We start from the raw sequence: 16,690 nt of genomic DNA, 5'->3' as shown, positions 1-16,690 counted from the left end.
CACCAACCAGCCACTAACAGGAAACTCGTAAAACACGTGCTGCCCTGCCAGCGGTAGACGAACTCACAAATTTATCCAGTTATCATTATGTCAGAACGGCATAAACAGCCGTCAAAAACAGTCCTTTTGATACGGGGAAAGATGCGTCAAGTGACATTTTATACAGCGTGCAAATATACACGTGGACAAGCCTTCCAGCAATACTCCTTTTTTAGCGCTGAGGTTTAAGCGATCACGTTCATAATATAAGAAACTTCTCTATTGAAAAGGAGCAGCGGCGTATGGTCTCGGTATGCATATCGCTGTAACGGAGAGTAGCGCTTATTATGCACGCATGCGCTTTTCACTGTTGCCGCAGCACATTTACCGCGCGACTCACTCAGCGTATTCACAGTTTTGGTCGTGTTGTTCTTTTTTTTCTTTTTTTTTTCTACCGCCCTTCCAGCGGCCACAAAAGGGATGCGGTAACGGCGGGGCTGTTACGGCACGTGCTGGCAACCGTGACCTCAATGACGCTCTTCCTGCAACCTCCTCGCCACTGGGTTGCGTCTCTCCAGACAAGCAACCTACTAGCGCTCACTCGCGATTCTTCGCTCACCGCAAGCGCACGCCAGAAAGTTTCCCCATCGTCGCCAGAGACCAACATGCCAGTCCTGCTGTACAATCTTGTCGGCAGCCCACCGTGCGGCTTCATTCGCTGCTTGGCGAAAGAGATCGGCGTGGAGCTGAGCCTCAGGGACCTCGATTTCACCAAAGGAGAACACCGCTCTGAAGAGTTTCTCAAGGTTGGTACATGGGATGCGCCGGCACCTTTGTGTTTACGGAGTGAACGTGTGCCTCGCTTCGTTTATTTCCAAACTGTAGAAACACATAACGCGCATTTTTCAGCACTCATCTTCCGCGTCATAGGAAGTACAATTCTTTCTTTTGGGCAAGGGCCAGTTATACTCATCTCGCGCATAACACATTATCTTAAATATACGTATGGGCACCATGTAGTCTATGCATTGGTAGTAATGCCGAGTGCTGCCCTGAATGGGTGAACATTTCCCACGAAATGTATCTAAGATTGTCTCATGCATGTGTTCTGACGCGTGTACTAACTCAATATCTATCATTAATATTCACACGTCTGAATCACGTCTAGTTCTATCATTATAGGAAAATGACCTTCTGATATCACCGAGCGTGAACCTTTTTCGTTTCAGCTATTCAACCACATTTACTCAGCAGCTGCGCTGTTATCGTACCCTTCACGCGCAGCGGTTAAAAGTGTTGCCATTTTTTCGGGGTGTGTACAATAGTGTTTACATATTGGTGCGCCACTCGCCTTGGAATGCGCACTAAATTTAGAAAGTTCCATGTGGTGGAATGCTAAAGAAACGCGTTGTGTTCAAATAATCAGTGTGACAAAAATATCGCTTGTATCGCGCCTCCTAGCAAGAAACTTAGAAACGGCGATCACAAACATCTGCACACCTGAAGCACTTTCCTGTAAACGTGCGCGGATGAGGCGCAGCGCAATAGCGTCGTCTTCGTCTCACGAGGAAAGCGCCGCACGACCTTCAGCCGCTGACTAAAGTGACACTCGCTCCGGTGATTGCTGACTATGCACTCAGTTGTTTATAATTATGATATATTTTCTTACCCGGACGTGGTGGGCTTAACGAGATTGGCCTCGCGCTGATGAACACAAAGTCGCGGGATCGCGTCGTCCTGGCCACGAAGACTTCATTTCGATAAGGAGCGAGAACGCGAAAACACTTGTGCATCAGCAACTTGTAGGTTTGGGCGAGTCGGTTCACGTTGCGAATAACTTGAAGCAGCGCGAAAAAAACGAGGGCAACGATGGAACACACACAACATGATTAGCGCTGTACTGTCAACTGAATCTTTATTGAAAACTCACCACTTATACCTCCGAGTCCCGGCCGCGCCGGCTGCATTTTTGATGGAGGCGAGATTGTTTGAGGCCCGAGTACTTAAATTTAGGCGCACGTTAAAGAACCACAGGTGGTCGAAATTTCCGGAGCCCTCCGCCACGGCGTCCCTCGTAATCATATAGTGGTTTTGGGACGTTAAACCCCAGATATTAATATATCACCACTTATACCTACGTCACAAAAAAATAAAAAGATCACTTATGCATCGTGCACTGAGGGCATTACAAAAAAAAAAGGAACACATGCTGTCAAACTTATTTTGGAATTCCCCGCTACCATGAGCTTTCGAATGAGATTCTTGCAGTTCACGCAAAACGTCACGATGTGATTATGTTGTATCATCGATCTCTGAAAACAAAAATTAAGGCAGCTTTGCACTAGTGCTGCCAAGCCTGAAGGAAGTGTCGAGCTGGGTGACCTGCCTTGTTTCTTATTATTTTTGTCTGTCTTTCTGCTTCTTCTTTTCTGCCTCTCTTCTATGTCTTTTTTGTCTCTGTTTATTTATAATTCTTTCTTTCGCTCTCTATTTATTTCGTTGTCTCTCTTTCTTTGCTTTTCTTCATTGCTCTCTATTTCTCTATCCCTTTTTGTGTCTGTTTCTTTCTATCTCTTTCTCTCTCTGTCTATTTCTCTCTCTGTCTATTTCTTTCTCTGCCTTTCTATCTTTTTCAGTTTTGCTTCGCATTGTCTATCTCTATTTCTCTCTTTTTCTCACTTGCAATCTCTTTCTTTCTCACTGTACTCGTTCTCTCGCCCATGAGAGTTATTGCATCCCACGCCGAAGAAATCGGCGCACGTGTTCCAGAAGCGAAGCAGAGGATGAAAAAGAGGACAAGGAGGTAGGAGAGGATGAAGAGAGTGCGTGCCGGTTCATGATGATGATAGTGTTCTGTCGGCTCTGCACGGCATAACGAAAAGTTTCACAGCTCCGCTGTAAAAGACCACTGCCCTCCTAATTGCAAACGAGGCCGTGCATATGACAGCTTAAGAAATGCGTTTTCTTTTCTTTTAGGGAGAGGGGGCGGGATATGGCGAACTGATTCCCGGCGTGTCATTTGAAACACCAGAGGCAAAACTACTTTCATAACACAGCTTCGAATAGAAAGATGTGCGCACGTTACATAGATGTGTTAAAATGAGCGACTGAAAGCGTCAACTGCCTGCAGTACACAACCTTAGCATTATTAAGGCAAAAGCCTTAGGCGGCGGGAACACGAGTGATGAAAAAAGTCGTCACCACGTGACGACATAAGCATGTAACGTCATCATGACGCCACACATTTCCAACATTTGTGAAGCCATCGTGACCTTATTATGACCCAGTATAAAGTTACGGCACATAATGATGTCATCGCGTGACATGTTGGCTTTGTCAAAGGTGGGCCGATCACAGAGGCAATACAAAACCAGGTTTAGTGTAGAAGGCTCTTGGGTCTCAAGCGATTCTGCACGCCGTGCAAAACGATGTTACGTGAAAAAGGTTTCGTAGGGAGACGGGGACGGAACCAATCAGTGCATAGACTGATAAGAAAAATAAACAGAAGATGGCTTGCACCATCGAGTCGCCTTAGTTGTATGCACAAGGCACCCTGTAAGTTTTATCACAGCCGTTATGCTAGAGCTATCTTGCTGCATGCTTCCCGCCATTGACAAGGTTGGTTACCTAGGTGGCTAACTGCTTTCTGGCTCAAACATAATGCTCAATTCTAGCGACGCCATGTTGCAGAGTAACAGCCATTAAAATCTTAATGAGTGCTTTGTGGTTCAGAATTATCTCCTTAAGTTATTAATGAGAATACAGGGACTCTTACTGGCTTAGATGGACGTGTCTTCTATTTTGTAAACGAGGTTCACCTGAAGCTTCTGAGCTGAGAAAACTGCGAGGCTGCACATATTTCGTACATTTTTGCCCAATTATTATCAAACGGAAATAAGGCACCGGGTACTACGTGTTCAGCAGATGCGACCTGCATGAATATAGGGCGTCGCATCTGTGACACTCTTTCTGTCGAGTAGGTAGCTACGGTATAAAACCGCCATGAGATTTATAGCGTTTTTAAAACTGCACGCGAAGATAGACGCGAATGCTAGATGAAGAAAAAAGAGCGGGAAAATGCCAACGAAGCTTGACCAATAAACGTCTTACTTTGCATTCTTCCTCTTTTTGATTCTTGCTTTGTTATAAAAGTAGTCATCAGTTGGTCCCGTAAGCCTCGAAGCACAGACGTTGACTCAGCAGGTTTATGTAGAGCCTTCTGAGTAAACGACTGTCGACGCCGGTATTCAAGTAGCACGAGGACTTCCTGCTTATTCAGCGTTGAATACAAAGCCACCGTGGGCTCGCATAAATTGTAGCGCTGACAAAATTTGTGCACAGGCTGTATCAATACATGCTGCTGAGCGGAAACGAGTATTAAGAACGAAATACAGTGTTCTTTAGGCGCCGTCGCGACTTGGTAAAACAATGCAAACTTTGAGGCTACAGAAAAATTTGCCACAAGCGTATGAGCTGTAGCTATAGCCAAATCATGTTGTAGTCTAATGCAGTGGCAGAAAGAACTCGCCAATGTTGATCGGTCTTTCACATCACCAATGTTCCCATGAATTCATACGCGACAGCATAAAAGTTTCAGCTCGCGTGACTACTATAAAAGAGCGCTTTTGAGGCGCGTATTGTATAATTTTCTTCGATTGTTGACATTTGGCACGGTGCGCTATTGAAGTAAACAGTAGATTCGAATTTAAATGAATTTCACTGTAGCTATGAATAACACACACACACACACACACACACACACGCGCACACACATACATGAGTGCGCTCACAACGCGCTAGATGCGCGTAGTGCTATGTTAAATTAGTAATATAAAAGTTAACAAGGTTATCTTGTCATAATTGATCAGTAATCATTACTTAAGTCATACCCTGGCGCTATCTCCTACAGCAGACTGTGGACCGTGCTGCACATATGATGCAATAGACAATTTTTCGCGGTTAATCTTAATGGTCTTCAGGAGTATGTTTTCAAGGCACAGGCTTCAATGGCGACGATGTTGCCACCACTACAGCTGAGAAGTTTTATCAGTGCTGTGAAACTGATATTGCCGTCTATATTTGAAGCACGAGCGCTGGGTTCTGAAGTTTTGTAGCCTGCTATGAGAGTTTCCCATTGGCCGACCTTGATGAACTTCAAGGATATAAGGACCCGAGTGTTCTGCTACAAGAACATATTCACATGCCACTGAAGCACTGTTCATATTTTGTGCGCTGAATAATTTTGAATGAATTCGTATTTATTCCAATCGGCAATTTTTTGGAAGATTTCCACTGGAACATCATCAAATTTTCATCTGCAGCGGATTAGATTTCTGTCGCTGGGTTCTTGTAGTCAGTTATAGAAAAACGTTCATATACTGCATGCTGAAACACGAAATATTTGATTACATTTCGCGTTCGGCGTCATTGAAGATGAGGCCTCTCCATCGTGCCAGCGCCCTTGACAACAAAAAGCCAATGTTCCATTTTTAAACCCCAATATTAATGAGAACTAAGAGACAATAACGCCAAGAAATGTATAGGGGGCGTTATCTGTAGTATTTAGAATATAAATGTGAAGAAAGTAAAGTAGACGAAAAGATAACTTTCCGCCGGGAGGGACCAACTGCGACTTTCGAATAACGCGTCCGATGCTCTACCACTGAGCTACGGCGGCGGTCATCCTCCCGTCCACTTTCTGGGGTATATATGTTGATTTAAACCTAGGAGTGTTAGTCAGCGCCAATCGCAGCCATGGCAGCGAGTGTGGAACACTCTTTTCTCTGCCTGTTGGCGTCACGTAGCAACGTGATCTTTTTGCGAGCTGGAAGCTGACCAATAATAATCCCTCGCGTACTACCTGAAGGCATCAAGTCTGCCAGAACGAGACTATCGCTATAAATGAAGGACTGATGACTACTTTTATAACAAAGCAAGAATCAAAAAGAGTAAGAATGCAAAGTAAGACGTTTATTGGTCAAGCTTGCTTGGTATTTTCCCGCTCTTTTTTCTTCATCTAGCATTCGCGTCTATCGTGTCGTACGGTTTATAAAAACGCTATAAATTACATGGCGGTTTTATACCGTAGCTACCTACTCGACAGAAAGAGTGTCACAGATGCGACGCCCTATATTCATGCAGGTCGCATCTGCTGAACACACAGTACCCGGTGCCTTATTTCCTTTTGATAATAATTGGGTAAAAACGTACGAAGTATGCGAAGCCTCGCACTTTTCCCAGCTTCAGGAGCTTCACGTGAACATTGTTCACAAAATAGAAGACAGGTCCATGTAAACCAGTGAGATTCCCTGCATTCTCGTAATAATTTAAGCAGATATTTCTGAATCACAGAGCACTCATTAAGTCTATGACTGTTACTCTCCAACATGACTTCGCTAGAACTTAGCATAATGATTGAGCTAGAAAGCAGTTAGCCACCTAGGTAACCAACCATTTTTAAACCCCAGTTATATGAGCTATGCTTGTAAAAAAAAGGAGTTTAAATTTCTAACAAAATCATTAGTAATGATGACCAGGGTCACTAGAGTTAGCATTGAATTTCTGCGAAGGGAGAAGGAAACCACACATTACGCTTTGCAGAGCTGCGCGCTTAACATTTAGCTTTTAAACAGTGTATCTGTTTAAACCGGGCTCAAGGTGTGATCCGTGGATTGGAAGAACCTCGCCGAGAGATCACGTCAGTCCCACAAAACGTGCGCACGGCCGAATCTGGTGGGACGTCACGTACCGCCGCCGAACAGAAAACTATCCTCATTATGAACATGCGCTCGCTCTCTTCGTTCTCTCTTCGTCGTCGTCGTCTTCTTCATCCTCGACTTCACTCCCAGAACACGTGCACAGATTTTGCCGGCGTGGGATGCAATAATTCTAATTGGCGAAACAACGAGTACACAGAGAGAGAGAGTTAAATAAATATAGAGAAAGATAGAAATTCTAGGGGGATAAAATCTCTTCGCGAGGCGAGATTCGAACCAGCGTACCGACGATCCGAAGGCGAGCGTCTTGACCACTCGGCTATCTAGGCACGGTAGCAGAGCATAGCGCAGCCTTGTATGGGAAAGAATAGCAAGGAGGTGAGAAAGGGAAGTGAGGATGAAGAGGACAGATGCGAGGGTGTGGAGGAGGGGAGAAAGTAAAGCATACCATGGAAAGAATGAGGAAGAAAAAAATACAAAGAAATGCGGAAAGTGAACGAAATAAAGAAAGAGAGAGAAATAAATAGAGAAAGGAAGGGAAGAAAGAGAAAGAAAGATGAAAAGAGAAAGAAAGAGATATATACAGAGAGAGAAGGAAATAAAGATAGCGACAAGAAAGACACACTCAAAAAACAGAGACAAGATAGAAAAAGAAAGAAAGAGCAAAAAAGTCAGAGAAAATTTGCAAAACTTAGCAAAAAAAAAATGTCAGGGCTACCTAGGTGCCCGGACGTGCGGCGAGTTAGGAAGAAAAAAAAACCTTATGAATACTTTGGGTTAGACCTCACTACTTTTTGTGCTCTAGTATTTATTGCGATCAAGACCTAAAGTGGGTGCGAGCACGATTAAATATTTATTATTTCACATAATATAAATCGATGAGCCATCTTCTCAAAATAGCAGCTACACAGCTCGCAAGACGCTGCCGACGCTACCCGTCTCTTACAACAGCTTTTGGGAGGCAATTCGCTAGTCATAATAAATTGTATTCTTTCGGTCCGATTACCTCGGGCATCCAAGGTGACGTGGCCGAACCAAGCAGAAATTATACCATGAAACACACAATGACAGCCTGTCTTACACCTCATTAACAATCACGTCCTGAAAAGAAAGCTTTTGGTTCTGTTATTGAAGGTAATATTCCACAGTTTTTTGCCGTGTTCCGATCACTGAGAGTTCGCAACGTATTCAGGCATTCGTACACCGCTGCCGTTTTAGCATTTTTTCAAGTTACAGCAACAAGCGTTCATTATAGCCTTCATTTCTAAACTGGCACAGAGATACTGCAGTTCGAGATTATGCACCGCCACGTTTGTTTTCTTGCAGATAAACCCTTTCCACAAGGTGCCTACAATTGACGACGACGGCTTCATCGTCTACGAGAGGTGTGATACATCTATCATTAAGCTCCTTTTTCACACGTGGTTACTACAGGTTTTGTCTGCTGTTAATTTTGCAATGTCAACAACACGCGTCAGGAAGTGAGCCGACCATGCGCTCTCAAGAAGGAAATTTTGTGATTTAAACTGCTACTGATGAACACGGTAGCCCGGTGCATGGCCATTGGTCCGAGGTAATTTCAGTGGGGATCACTCGGCGGGAAGTAATTATCTGCGGAACTGTGCAGGGGAGACAAAACAAGGATGGAGGCGACTTGTAGGAGTGTCCTTTTAGTCCCAAACCTAAACGCTACTTTGTTAAGCAAAACATGACTCTGCTTCTCACCGTCTTGTCATTCGCTCTGTCTGTGCAGCAACGCCATTGCCTACTATCTTCTACGGAAGTATGCTCCTGAGTCACAGCTCTATCCCACCTGCGTTAAGACGCGCACTCGGATCGACCAGGTGCTTGCAGCAGCCAGTGGCAACATACACCCTAACCTAGGGGCCTTTTTCGTGAGTACGGAGTTCTTACTGTGCCGTCATATTTTAATTGGCTCTTTCACTTTCAATACACTGTGCTAACGCGGTCATAAAGCGCATCTGTATTGCAGCGAAAGTAGTTTTAGGGGCGAAGCTCCTTAAGGCGTGGGTCGGTCGTCCCCGATGTATGTAGTTGTAGTAGTAGGTAGCCACCTCTAGTTCTTGGAGTGTTCACTAGATGGCGCTGTTGTAGCCACCTCTAGTTCTCAGAAAGATCCCTAGATGGCGCGGAGGCACTCGCTGCGTTGCAGATGCCCCCCCCCCCCCCCCTCTCTCGCCTCGCGAGGCCGACGCAGGCAGCGTCTGCTATCGAGTTTCTTGATTGAAAAAACCGACTGCTCGCGCTGCACAACCGTTCACTGACCACCCCGTATATATAGGCACTGGATTTTGACCTCCAAGGTAGTGCCTGTGTGAGATTTCTCCTGTGCGTGATTGAACAATGAAAATTCACAGCGGACATGTAAAATTAAAGTGAGCTGCAAGTCGCCATGACTCTCATCGTCCCTTTAGTATAAACGCGCCCGATCTCACGTCGTTGATGATGTACTGAGCAGAATTCACGGAAGATTCACATATGGCGCGTGTCATTAGTGGAAGGTAATCGTTCGATTTAGTGCGGCGACGTACGCTAGGGGGACCGTTGTAATGAAGGGACCACGTAAACGAACAGTACAATGAAAAATTGATGTTTAATATATACACGGTGTTTCTCACGTGTTTACTTGATCGTATACTGGGCGAATTACTCGGAGTATTCACGGTTTACCTATGATTCCCTCCGATGCTTCGCCCCACTCATCATCATTCACCCCGTGGATATGCTGTGGATTTTTTTAGTTAACACCGCCGCCGCCGCCGCCGGTGCTCTTAGCCGCTATCGTGCACAATGAGAACAAAAAACCTAGGATCTGGTAGTATTTAACCCAGGCCCTCTGCGTGGAAATCGTGTATTGTACCACAGAGCCGCGCCGCTGCTTGAAACCACTTCGCAAGAAGTCCCTATAGGCGTCACGTGGGCCAAGGAATCGCGTTAACAAATCTAATATCACGTTGCAAAAGAGTAAAATAACAACCAGGCGTCACACAATGCGTATTGCGCAACGAGTTGGTGGGTCAAATCTTCCTGACCCATTATAACTCGCTCAGCCACAATTTTTCCTGGTCTTCAGCGACAGCCTCAACCAATCGCCCATAATGCCCTACAGATGTGCAGTGGGTACTTCGCTTTGCCGCAGAATGTTGAATAATGGCATAGTGGGTACCACCCTAGTTCTTGAAATTATAATGATTTATGGTGTAGTAGGTGTCTTGCAACTGTACTTGCAGTATTCGCACCAAGAGACCATGCAACGTGCCTTAGAAAAGCCGCTCCTTCAGCTTTTGGTGTGACCGTGCTGCGTGTTCCACGCAGGCCTGTTGTTTTTACCGTGACGGTAATTAAGAGCCAGAGATCTAGAGAACAACGTTACAAAATGCTAGTCGTCCACCAGAACTGTAAGAGGCTCTGGGCCAACAAGGCGGCGACAGCGTCTTCTTTCCGTCCTAGACTTCTTTGCCCTAAAACATCAACGTTCATTTGATACTTCTTTTGCCTTTTGTTCATTCGTTGGTTTTGTTCATTTGTTGGCTGAAATAATGGAATCTGAATTGGTTGACGATGACCTCCGCCGCCATCCACGACGCACAACGACAATGTGGTCGTCGGTCAGGGCCCCTGGTCACACTTGTGCGCCTTGGCCATCACCAGAGCGTGAAGAAAGATATAATTTCTCGTCAGCACGTACACCCATCGTATGCGTACTCGTGCCAGTGAGAAAGTGTGCCAATCCGCGGGCTATCTCTCAGCAACCTTTCTGTACAGCTGCAGCATGTTGTGGATGTGCACGACGGAGACCTGAGATCTCTGGTTTCTGCCAGATGGAAGCGATCTTGCACCGGAGGAAGTTTACCTTGTGTGCATATCATAAAACGTTTCCCAGATGGCAGCGTGTTCGTGAGAAATTCCTCGTTAGTATGCTCATAAAAACAGCGTCAGCAGGTGGAACGAGGCATACATTACAACTTACTTGGCTAATAATAATAACGTTGTATTTGCGCTTGAAAACGGTTATGATGAACAGAAAACACGGCAGAGGCCCATACATTAGCATGCACTAATGGTGGTAGAGTTGGTGTAGAACAACGTCTAAACCATGCGTTCAGCAGTTCTAACATGGTGTTCAAAAATCAGCGCGGGAGTTTAGAGGGAGAGAAATAATAAAACGAGATAAAGGCAGGGATGTTAACCAGAATTGTAGCATCCGGTTTGCTACCGTACACTAATTGGATGGGGAAAGGGAAAGAAAGACGGAAAGGAAAGCGGAGAGAAGAGGAGGCGCGCGATAAAATAAATATAAACAAACGGACATCATGCATTTAAAGGGGTACAATTCTCAGCGGCCAAAGTATACCGTATGTTTACATCGCACGTGTAGCTAATTTCGATTTTTACCAGATATATTCCACAGAAGAGGTAAGAGCCATCTTCAAGGGAAAACCAAAACAAAGAACAGCGCATACCGGGTAGATGGAAAGTACTGTCGTCGAACAACATGAGTGAAAGTGTAAGAAATCACTGGGATGTGCTGCCCTTCTTACTTTGTTTTAACAGTGTCCACGTCGCATGTCATGCTCTGGTTCCCAGATGCTACCCACAGATGGCGTAACTGCTTCGGTCGTCATCGATAGCTTATTTCTGGGTGGCATTGGCCGGCGAGGCATCCGGAGAGGCGGTAACCAATTAGATCGGCCACGAATTTTATGTGCACTGCGCCCTTTCCGAAGATGGAGAAGTTTTCTCGCTGGCCCGAGGAACAAGCTGCTCGTCGCGAGCGGCGGCGGGAGTTGGAAAGAGGGCGCTTCGCTGTTTCGACACCTTTCTCTGCGTCAAACTGGCTTTATCTTTTGCATTTAGAGACATCTCGCTTGGAACGTTGTTGGCATATGTAAGTTAAAGAAGTATATTACGGTAAGAAAACAAACTTATTTCCCGGCAACCTCACTGTGACTCGAAAGCCGTAGTAGGGGATTTACTCTCTCTTCCTCTGTGTGTCTGAGCGTGTGAGTGTGTCTGCTGTTACACACAAAATGTATCAGCTAACTTTAGCCAATCCTCACAAAAACATCATTCCTGCTATGCGGATAAAAAGAATTTGCCATTGTCCAATGCCCAATTGAAAAATTTGAGCTAGCGTCCGTCATCGGCAACATAACGAATAGTAGAGTCAAGAATCAACAGCAAGCAAGACTCACAGTAAGATATGCAAGTCACAGATCAGCAACTGCACACCCTTGATGTTGGCGGATTAACTGGCAATTTTAGGATCTATTTATGTCCGTGAATGCAGCTGCACCGTGGGACACATTTCAGTGCTTGTGGTGGTGTGGAATGAAGAAGGTGTTCTGTTGTTATCGAACGCATGAATACGAATAGGTTGAACGCTTCAACGATTATAGCTAAGCGACAGACCCAACTATCGTACCTAGCTTATCGCTTTCCGGCGCTAGAATCTTGTTGACCTCGCGGTGTCTGTCCCTACAGACGCACAAGCAATGCTTTAAGAGCCATCGAAAGCGCGTAATCCCTGTCGATCGTGGAATAGCCTCTGCAGAACTAATCGTTGTAAGGGTGAACGCCCTGACGGTTGTTCTTTATCGGACACCTTCGCTTATACCCAAGATGCATGCACAGGGTCTGTGTGGAGCAAAAAAAATTACTATTTGCAAGTATTTCCCAATGCGCTGACGACTTTGAATGCAGCTTTAATTTGTCGCACACAATGTTCTACGATTTGTGAGCTATCTCCTGCTAACTATAAAAAATTAGAAAAATACTTATTTGTTCAGTCAGTTTATCAAGATGTTTCCGACCATGCTCCTTTATACTTCAGTTCGGGATTCTGCGTGCACATCAATAGCTGGAAGAGCATCTATTTACAGTTTGTTACTATAAAACCAATTTATAATTAATATATGAAGAATCCTTCAACAAGGGGTGTTGTTGGCGCCTACGTTTGGACAAGTCGACTTAGTTGCTCCGTTGGCGAAGAGAAGTCAACAAGTCGAAACGTTGGCGCGAATATGAAGTGTCGAGCAAATAAGATCATGCACTCCGCCTGTACTCATCACCTTCAAATTTTCAACCATAAGCTGTGTGGTCTTTTTTAAATAGATGTTGCAAAATTAGGGGTCAGTGAGGATGACATAGATACGCCCTAATTCTGTAGTCAAACTCCAACAACGCTGATCCATAATGGCAGTGACTGCGTGCCAAAACGGCCCATGTCGCTAAGCCCTGCAGAAAGACAAGAAGCTACAGGTAGTGAGAGCGGATCTGAAAGAGATTAAATTTTCGGATAGTTTTATGAGATTTTATAAAGGCGATGTCGCGTGACCGTTCCCGGGATTACATTCCCTCCGTTGTTCCCCAGATCAACATTATTCTGTTTCCACATTGCAGGTGAATATTTGCTTGACAAGATCAAATGTTGCTGCTGTCGAGCGGTAATAATAATTCATATTTATATGCCGGCACGCGGTTCCTGCTTTCATGTGGTTCCTGTGTAGCTTAATCTCAGATGCGTTTTGTAGTAGTACGTGCAGCACTTGACATTTGGTCATAACTTTCTGCACCTTAATGAATATTTTCCCATTAAAATGTGAAACTTCTACTAAGAAATGTCTTTAACTGATAATGGCTCAAGCACATCTAGCAGTAAGTTTTCCTGCCCAGTTCTTCATTCCATCTTTCGTGTCTATTGTTGATGCTGTATATTTCTCCGTTGTCATTTAATTTATTTGTTTAACCTATGAAGTAAAACTATTCAGCACATGTTACGTTAAATAGGAGCGACCGAAAAAAATCAGATGAACTGTTTGTTCACTGCGTGAGTGCTCAATGTTAATTTTTTTTTCATATTCTCCGCAGCGTCCTCGATACTTCCAAGGTACGAAACCAAGTGCAGATGAGGTGAAGGCCTTCGAAGAAAATGTACTTAAGGGTCTTGAGCACCTCATCGGGAATGGCAAGTTCGCCGTCGGTGACAAAATCACCATTGCTGACCTCTGCCTGATAGGCCACGTCACTGTCTGTATCGAGGTAAGCGTGACCTGGAGACTTTCATGGCCTATATTTCTACAGTGACGTCAGTTCAACGTGGCTTACGATCAGCCACTCATTACACGAGGCTCTTGATTTATCAAAAAAGGAAAATTCGCTTGTTATGTTCTTCATTCTATGCGAGGATGTCTGTTTTTTGTACAAAAAAAAACATTATTCTGAAAACAAAATTCATCTATCCTGTACAAGGCAGCCCGCTTGATTTATTTCTACTATGACCTGGATTTAAACCTTGTTCATACGTTTGCTCTCTTCCTATCTCACATGGTAATTTAACTGAGATGGATGGATGGATAGATGCATGGATGGAAGGAAGAAATTGAATGAGGTGCATAAACTACTCGTATTTTATTAAATCTAACACAAGCTGTAAATTTACTCGATAGTCCTGATCGAGCTTTATCGCTTCCAAATTTTCCATGAAAAAATCCAAAAAGAAACTGTATATTATACACCCCGATGCCGGCATGACCCTTGTGGGAGCAGCATTAGAGTGTTTTAGAGTGCCAATTTACGTAGATTAAGTACGAAAATACCATACCATCGTGGTCGACACGCGGCTTCTTTTTTTTTACTTTTTAGCCGAACAATTTCCTGATTGCATGCGGTAACGTGATGATATGATTAAAGTAGTTAGTAAAGGTCGTGTAGACTAAAACAAAATCTGCGGGCTAAACACGACGCTGTTTACCGCACTTACCGTACGGCAAACCGACGCGACTAAAACTCCCTATTTTGTAGTGATGTGGATAAAAGTCTTTATGTCCGCGTCCTATCATTTGCGTCGTCGCTGCTCTGTTACCGCCATGAAGCCACGTCAAATCTTGTGTCGGGCGCCAGAGAGGAACACCATGTAGCTACTGCGTAATGTGGACACACTTTATATCTTCCGAAGATTTTTAGCCATAGATATACTGATGGCAACGACATATGCACACTTCTTTACACAGCAAAACAAAAGCAGGTAATACTGGGCATCTGAATCAAACCAGGAGCGCTTATCTTCTCTGCGTGACAGACAAGCTACGCCGCCGAGGGCTGAATTGACTTAAAGCGACTAAAGTGGCATTAAAGAGCAGCGAAACATTCATTGCAAGGATCTGATTTGTTCTTGTTTTACCGTCTTCACTAGTCAAAAGCTAGAATTTTAGAACGTACATGGAGATAACGTATCAGTAGTTCTTGGAAATGTTAGTTTGGAGAGAGAAAGGAGAGAAGTAAGTTCAATCAACCGCGCAGCATTAATAAACAAAAGCAGTCGGTGACAAAAATTATGAGGCTTAAGAGCCCAGGGATCAGGGCCTGTGTTCAAAAGGACGTCTTGCGCAAAGAATGTTTCCCAGATGACATTATAACCAATGAAAAGAAGCCTTCAGTAAAAGAAGTTTCGTGAATCTAGCCGCAATTTGCGTAGAGGCATTGACTAAAACATCGAAAACAAGATAAAATGCAACAGCGCAAATCAACAGGAGAATGAAAGAAAAAAGCAAGCAAACTCTTTTATGCGGCACACGTCCAAATTAAGATCACAAGACATAAGACATTACGGAGCCCTATAAAATAGGAGAAGTTTACATAACTGTCCAAGGCGATTAATACAATGATGCATTCTATAATTCAGAAAAACGAAGAATGACGGGATACTACAGGCCATGTGGAGCACTAAGTTGTGAAGCAAAAGAGAATCAGACTCGGCAGAAGTAAAATGCACCCTCTAAGAGATAAGCACCATCTTATTTCAAGCAGAAAAGATGATACAACAGCACAAAGCTCATAGAAACAATGCAGCTGCAATAAAACACATCTGTTAGAAAAGAAATGTAAGCACGGTCAAACGGCATAGTGATAAAGACAGAAGTTGGTTGCAGGAAGTTTATATCTCAAAGGCTGCTGAAGGACACAGTGTTATGACATGTAAAAAGAGTTTGCCGCGGTGGTCATGCAGAATGGCTACTTGCTTGAAGTGCAGAGGAAACTTGAAAAACTACAAGCGTATTGCTATTCTATAAAAGAAATGGCTAATACATGGAATACATGAATGACGATTAGACTTTTGCCCAGAATACAGGCTTCCTAGCTTCATGTATTCAGTCATTCATGCATAATTCAACGTGCTCTCTTAGAAAAAAAAAGGGTGTCATTTGACTCTTCTTTTATATATGTCAGTCACTTGTGGAGCACTCCCTTTAGAGAGCCACATTGACTCCCTTTAGGAGAGTCGTGCGACGTACGACTTTACAAAAGAGAGTCAATGTGACTATCTAAAGAAAGTTTTACACATGTGGCTCTCACATTATAAAAGAAGTGTGAAAGGACACCTTTTTTTTCTTAGTCTGGTTAAAGGAGCTCTCGACCGACTTGTGGTTTTCGTTACATTTTTTTTTCTCTTCTTGCAGCTTCCTGCCATCGACAAAGCAAAATACCCAAAGCTTACAGCATACCACGACCGTGTGAACAGTGCGTTGCCCTACTTCGAGGAAATTTTCGGGCCAGTCCTTATCCAAATCGAGAAGGTGTGGGACAGGCTGAAGTAGATACGTCTCAGCGCTGCCTTCGAAAGAAAGGCGCGAAGTTTTTGTTGCGGTGCTTGAGTAAAGTTATGTTTTTCCTTCGCGGCATTTGTATTGTGCAGCGTTTGTGCTGGATCTCTTATTTATTTACAGAATTGTTTGTATAGTCACATACACGCAGATCAATTTGGTCAATGTTCCAGTAGTATAAATGAACGTCATTTGCATGTCCTTGCAAGCGTATATTGACAGACAGTGTGCTGCAGTATGCTGATGTTGCAGTGCGTACCTCGGTCGTTGGATTAGTGGCAAGGAATACATAGGCTTGACTACCACGTAGCGCACAATGGAACTAAACGCGAGAGACCGAATTTCTTGCATAACAATCCTAGCGAAAGTAGA

At 44.2% G+C, this 16,690-nt stretch overlaps 1 protein-coding gene across 1 annotated transcript; it reads left to right on the top strand.

Annotated features, from left to right (window-relative positions):
• The first annotated feature begins 583 nt into the window (after positions 1-583).
• On the top strand, positions 584-16,396 carry LOC119390765 (glutathione S-transferase 1-1). The gene is made up of 5 exons (XM_037658465.1): positions 584-785; positions 8,022-8,080; positions 8,449-8,590; positions 13,587-13,757; positions 16,175-16,396. Exons 1-5 carry the CDS (start codon positions 645-647, stop codon positions 16,310-16,312), a joined length of 651 nt encoding a protein of 216 aa, XP_037514393.1. The 5' UTR covers positions 584-644; the 3' UTR covers positions 16,313-16,396.
• The last annotated feature ends 294 nt before the right edge of the window (positions 16,397-16,690 follow it).

The sequence above is a fragment of the Rhipicephalus sanguineus genome, chromosome 4 (genome assembly GCF_013339695.2).
Source record: "Rhipicephalus sanguineus isolate Rsan-2018 chromosome 4, BIME_Rsan_1.4, whole genome shotgun sequence".
Lineage (NCBI taxonomy): Eukaryota > Metazoa > Arthropoda > Arachnida > Ixodida > Ixodidae > Rhipicephalus > Rhipicephalus sanguineus.
Note: the sequence above shows the minus strand (reverse complement) of the source record. Positions and strands in the feature narration are given on the sequence as shown.

What these genes read in the sequence shown, in the direction of transcription:
- LOC119390765 (XM_037658465.1), top strand. Translation starts at nt 645, where the DNA reads ATGCCAGTCCTGCTGTACAATCTTGTCGGCAGCCCACCGTGCGGCTTC. An exon ending in GGCTTCATCGTCTACGAGAG is followed by an intron (nt 8,081 to 8,448) that starts GTGTGATACATC and finishes CTGTCTGTGCAG; the next exon opens with CAACGCCATTGCCTACTATC. An exon ending in CTAACCTAGGGGCCTTTTTC is followed by an intron (nt 8,591 to 13,586) that starts GTGAGTACGGAG and finishes TATTCTCCGCAG; the next exon opens with CGTCCTCGATACTTCCAAGG.